The sequence below is a fragment of the Pygoscelis adeliae genome, unplaced genomic scaffold (genome assembly GCF_000699105.1).
Source record: "Pygoscelis adeliae isolate BGI_AS28 unplaced genomic scaffold, ASM69910v1 Scaffold402, whole genome shotgun sequence".
Lineage (NCBI taxonomy): Eukaryota > Metazoa > Chordata > Aves > Sphenisciformes > Spheniscidae > Pygoscelis > Pygoscelis adeliae.
This window is the reverse complement of record NW_008824411.1, coordinates 6,961,999-6,967,436: the sequence shown is the minus strand read 5'-3', so window position 1 is coordinate 6,967,436 and position 5,438 is coordinate 6,961,999. Positions and strand designations below refer to the sequence as shown.

Below are 5,438 nucleotides of genomic sequence, written 5' to 3'. Positions count from 1 at the left end.
CCCAGACCGCTGCCGGGCGGGGAGCGGCCCCCAGGAGGGGTGCGCTGCGCTGCGGGGAAGCGGGACCGTCCCGGCTCTTCTGAGGGCTTTTCCAGGCCCGGGGAACCTCCGGCCCGCTAGGCACCGGGCAGCCCTGAAGTGCTCGGAGGCACAGTGTCCCTTTCACCCCGTCGCCGCCGGCTTCACGGCACTGAGCAGGCACGTCCTGTGCGGGGCTGGGGCGGCCGCCGCGTGCTGGCTGCCGGGCCATGGTCCCTGCCAGGGTCTCCGGCAGGAGCGGCTCGATTATGCTGTGTTCCCGCCCGGTGGGGGAGGAAGAAGGGGAGAGCGACAGCCAGTCTGCTCTGCTCCTGCTACCCTTCCTGCCCCGGGAATGAACAGGCACGGCTTCCTTCCTCCTCCCTTCTGCAGGGCGAGAACAGCCCTTTGGCTTTTGTCCATCCCAAGGCGAGGACCCCCTGTTCCCTCACACCCCCCTCTTAAATCTCTGGGCTCCTTAGTAGTCTCTCTCAGCTGCAAGCACAGATAGCCCTGGGCTTAGGAAACCTGGCAGGAGAGGAAGGGTGCCCATGCAGTGCTACGGGATGTTCCCGTATACACGTGGCTGAACTCCCTCTCCATAGCACTCTGCGTGGGGGATGTCCCTGTGTTACTCCCATGGGACAAGCAGGCCCGTTGGTTGGTTTTGCAGAGGCTTGGCCAGGAGTAATCCCCCAAATCTTTGCCCTCTTGACCAAAGTGCATGTCCCGGCCTGTGCTTTCTGAATGTGGCTGTGGTCCAGCATCCCTAGCAAAGGCAGTGCTGGTTCACTGAGGGAACAGGCACAAAAACCATTCGCAGAGATGCCTCCTCAGCATGTGAACTGGATACCTCACTTTTGCAGTCACAGCAGCTTTACTCATGAGTATGGGGTGGGAAGGCTGTGCCACGTGTAAAACCGGTTTCGGCAGTTTGTGGGGTGAGAAAGCCACCTCCTGCTCCAGCCAGTCCCATGCCTGGGAAGCCACAGCTTGCCAGGTGTGGTGCAACAGGCGGCAGCTTTAGGGCTTGCGTTTGCCAGCCCTTCCTTGCTGCACCTTGGATGGTTTGTTTTCCCATGCCGGCAGGTTTTGGGGGGGTCCCTGCCAAATGGGCTTGTTCTGAGCACGGGGGGTTCCCTCCAGAAAAAAACAGAGTGCCGAGGAGATGCTGGGCCAGTTACGTCTGTCCCTGTACCCCAAAGACCTTGTAATCCCCAAAACCTCACGATCCTCACATGATTTCCACCTGGGCTTCACACTTCAGAGCTCTCACCTTCCCCACTGCCGCCATTCCCCATGCTGTGCTGCAGCCCTCATCTCCTGCTCTGGCAGCTTTGGGCTTCTTGCTGGGATAAAGGAGGAAAACCAGTGTGTTTCCAAGCAGGGGAAGGAGAGTTTGCATTGGGCTGGAGCTGCTTGGCAGTTCTGGTTTCCTCCTGCCAACAGTGTCCCAGCAGAGACCTGGTAGCTACCAGGTACCCACACTGGCTCTCCTTTGGGTGCTGCTGTGCTCTGCAGGGACAGCATTTCCTGACACGCTGTGCCTTAATGACTCGCGTATCGCAAATGGGCTCGGAGGTGGCAGGTTGTTCCGCAAAGTGCAGGACACCATAACTTGTGTGTCGGAACGTGCACCCTCAGCGGGGACACCCCTCTGAAGCAGCCGGCTGGCGGCTTGGAGCGTGTTGTAGCCTCGTTGCTCTGTTTTCGGAGCCTCCGAGGGATTTGGTTGTAGTAGTTAGGGTGCTTAAAGACATGGTGTGTTCTGAGCAGTGCACCAAAGGTTATTGGGGTTAGACTTTCATGAGTGTTTGAACAAATCTATCGGGCAATTTGCAGTGCTCTCCTTTTGGTGCACTGAGGCTGCGCAGTTTGGCTTGCTCTCACAAAGCATCCCCTGAAACCTTGAAATGAAAAAGGGAAAAGCTCTCATAGCCTCTGTCAGTTACTAGCTAGGAAATTCAGAAATCCTTTAATAAATTATATGAACACTTTATTCACTTCACTTCGTAGAAAATGGGTTTTATGCGTTTGCAAAAAGGTGTAAAGCTTCGCAGAGCTCTTGAGGGCTGAAAATCAGGCGGTGCTACCAAAATGTAGGGAAGTTGCAAACTTTCCAGGAATAAAAAAGGCAGCCTTTTCATTGATGCTGGAAATTAATTTACACGATGTAGTAAATGATTTAGATTTTCACATGAAAGCCACTCCAACCGCACTGCTATGTATTTTTTAGAATGGGGGCATTTTTGCCATTTCTTGTGGGAAGCTCTGATTTTTAGGTTTGGAAGCACTGGGGAGTGTTTCGGTAGCTTTTCAGCGTGCTCGGCTAACCGATTCCTCCCTGGGAGGGGAGTGCTCGGCGCATGGCGCACAGCTGCAGAACTGGTCAGGAAAGATCTGATTAAACACTTCTGTGCCGAAAAGCGCCAACTCGTCAAAATCCCAACCATCTGCAGGAAAGAACTGGGCTCACTGAAACTTTTATCAGGAAAATTTTTGTGGCATGTGTGTACACGCACGGGGGTTGGGGGGGAGGTGTATGTGTGTGTGATCCCATACTAGCCTGGTCCATGCATCTGGTGTGGAAGAGATGGCTTTTCCTGTCGGGGAAAAGCTGGATTGGTTTTAACTTAGATTTCTAAAAGTATAGGGGATTTCGCCCCCCCCCCAGAAAAGGTTTTACAGCTAAAGGAAGAAGTGATAAAGCGAATGGGTTTCAGATGCTTCGGTGTTTTTCCTCCTCGTTTGCATTTTTAGTGGAAGTTGTTGAAGATTTTCAATGGTGGTTGTAAGAGGAGGATTAAGGCAGTGATAACTTGATACAAAACCCTAGTCTGTAGCTAAATATTCAGTGTTGTGGTGGGCGGTGAGGGTTTACATCAAATCCCGAGGGTTTACATCAAATCCTACCCACTTGTGGCCCTTCTGCATTGGTAACTAGGTTTCCTGAGCCTCATTTTTGCAAGTCTGTGGTGACTTCACTGTGAAGCGCAAAGGGGGCAGGTGACACGAGGCCTCAGCCGTGCGATGGCATTGCCACAGAGGCAGCGGCTGCCTGGTCAGCGAAGGGGGAGGTGAAGCGGCGGAGTTAGAGCTAGCTCTGTGTGCCACAGAGCCGATGGAGCGGGTTTCCTTGGGCTTGCAGTTGTCTGGGAAGGAGTGAAGCCTGACCGAAGCTTTTCCTGTGGTCATGGCTTTCCTCCTGTTGCTCTCTCTTGTGGGCTCTCTGTTGTCTAACGAGAGCTGGTTTCATGCCGTAGCTGTGCCCTCGGGTGGGTTCGTAACAGCCTCTGTTCGTTACACTGTGCTCTGCCTGTGTGCAGCAGAGACTGCAATTCCTGACTGGGCAACTGAACAAAAATGGTAAAAATGCAATCAAGTATGGAATAAATGAGCAAATGCAACGTGGTAATTCACGGTAGGATGCGGGATGACTACTCAGAATAAAGGTGGTGTGGTTTAACCCGGCAGGCAGCTAAACACCACACAACCGTTTGCTCACTCCCCCCGCCCCCCAGTGGGATGGGGGAGAGAATTGGGAAAAAAAAGTAAAATTTGTGGGTTGAGATAAAGGCAGTTTAATAGGACAGAAAAGGAAGGGAAAATAATAATAATAATGATCAAAGAATATACAAAATAAGTGATGCACAATGCAGTTGCTCACCACCCGCCGACCGATGCCCAGCCAGTTCCTGAGCAGCGGTCACCACCCCCCGGCCAACTCCCCCCGGTTTATACACTGATGACGTCACATGGTATGGAATGTCCCTTTGGCCAGTTCGGGTCAGCTGTCCTGGCTGTGCCCCCTCCCAGCTTCTTGCTGGCAGGGGGCAAGAGGCTGAAAAGTCCTTGACTAGTGTAAGCACTGCTTAGCAACAACTAAAACATCGGTGTGTTATCAACATTGTTCTCATCCTAAATCCAAAACACAGCACTGTACCAGCTACTAGGAAGAAAATTAACTCTTATCGCAGCCAAAATCAGGACAAAGGATTGTTTGGAAAAAAAATAATTTTCCTCTTCGTAGTGCATGCGCAATCGGTTATTTAGTGAAGATGAAAACAGGAAATGAAATTGAGCAAGGTGGCATTATTTTCTGCAGGGTGAACCTCTGGCACGGCCTGCCACAGGATGCCAGGGATGCTGAGAGCTTACCTGGATCCCAAAAGAGATTAAATTGCATGAGTAGCGAGGTGCCGGACTGCTAGAGTCCTTGTTACTTTTTTAAGTGGGTGAAATTAGAAGGAACTTTTCCCCAGCAGCCTTACCCTGTAACCGTTCCTCGTTATTCCCATGTCCGTGGATGACCTGGCTAGGGCTCTGGGCTCCATCATGTAGTCAGCCCCACAAGCCAGGTGAAGGACGAGGTGGCCAAAGGAGGGTCCCTACAAGAGGGAAGGGGCACAGATCAGAAGGAGCAGGAGTGAACGCCTGCTGGCAGGCACAGGTGTTTTATTTTGCAACTTCCCTTGATGGTGGGAGGAGGAATTCGGCACAGAGAGGATCTGCTCTGCCCTTGCTGCTCTGGCCAGTGGTTGCTGCTCTGGGGACTCAGAAGGTTCCCTCCTGGCATGCCTTTTAATAAGCACTGTGTGTGGTGTGCTCTGCTGGCAAGCCCCAAGACCCCGCTCCCCCCTTTCGTTAGCAGGGAGCAGAGCAGGCAGCCTCTCCTAGGATAACGGCTCCATGACTTGGAAGCATCATTGTGCAACCTCCCCATCACGCCTAAGCGGGAAGCAGTCGTACAGAGGACACATCTGCGCTCTGGGATGTGCAGAGGGCTGCAGTCATCATTTGCCCGCCAGCTAAAAGGAAGGTGACATTGAGATACAGGGAGAGAAAAAAAAATAATTAGGCTGAGACTCCTTTGGGCAGGCGATCTACCCCACGGTTTGCTGAACTGTGACTTCGGTTGGCTCCGTGATTAATTTGAGAAGTTTAACCCCATGCTGGGCCGCAGGTGAACGCCACTGAGGGTGCCTTCTTCTTTAGCAAAGAGTTTGCTGGGGAGCAGATCACTCCAGCAAAAAGCAAGGGCTTTGCTGGGCAGCCGCAGGGTCGTCTGCTGGGCTGCATCCCAGGGCTGTCCTGCTTCTTTTCCCCCTGGACACAAGGCAGCCTCCGTCTTTGGAAATGGCACAGGACCCATTGCAGGCGTATCAGAGAGGGAAAAAAAAATACAGGAAGGTGGACTACAATAGCAGGGTTGTCTGATAGGAAACCCCGGACAAATAAATGCATTTTTTTCCCCAGGAAACCCAAACCCGTTCCATAAAACACTGAAAGATGTGGGGCCACATTTTTCCAAGGGAAATGGCTGCCTGAAGAAGCTGACAGCTAGGAGTTGGATTCCCCCCCCCCCCTTTGTGTTTGGAGGGGCCCCGGGGGGGCGAGGAGGGTTTTTGACGGGGGGGGGG

General features: G+C 52.9%; 1 protein-coding gene across 1 annotated transcript in view; it reads right to left on the bottom strand.

The window, feature by feature from the left end:
* Positions 1-5,438, bottom strand: part of STX6 (syntaxin 6) — a 21,301-nt gene that overhangs the window by 15,225 nt on the left and 638 nt on the right. Inside the window, exon 2 of the mRNA XM_009320729.1 lies at positions 4,290-4,406. Within this exon, the coding sequence (XP_009319004.1) occupies positions 4,290-4,406 (117 nt within the window). The remainder of the gene's footprint in view (positions 1-4,289; positions 4,407-5,438) is intronic.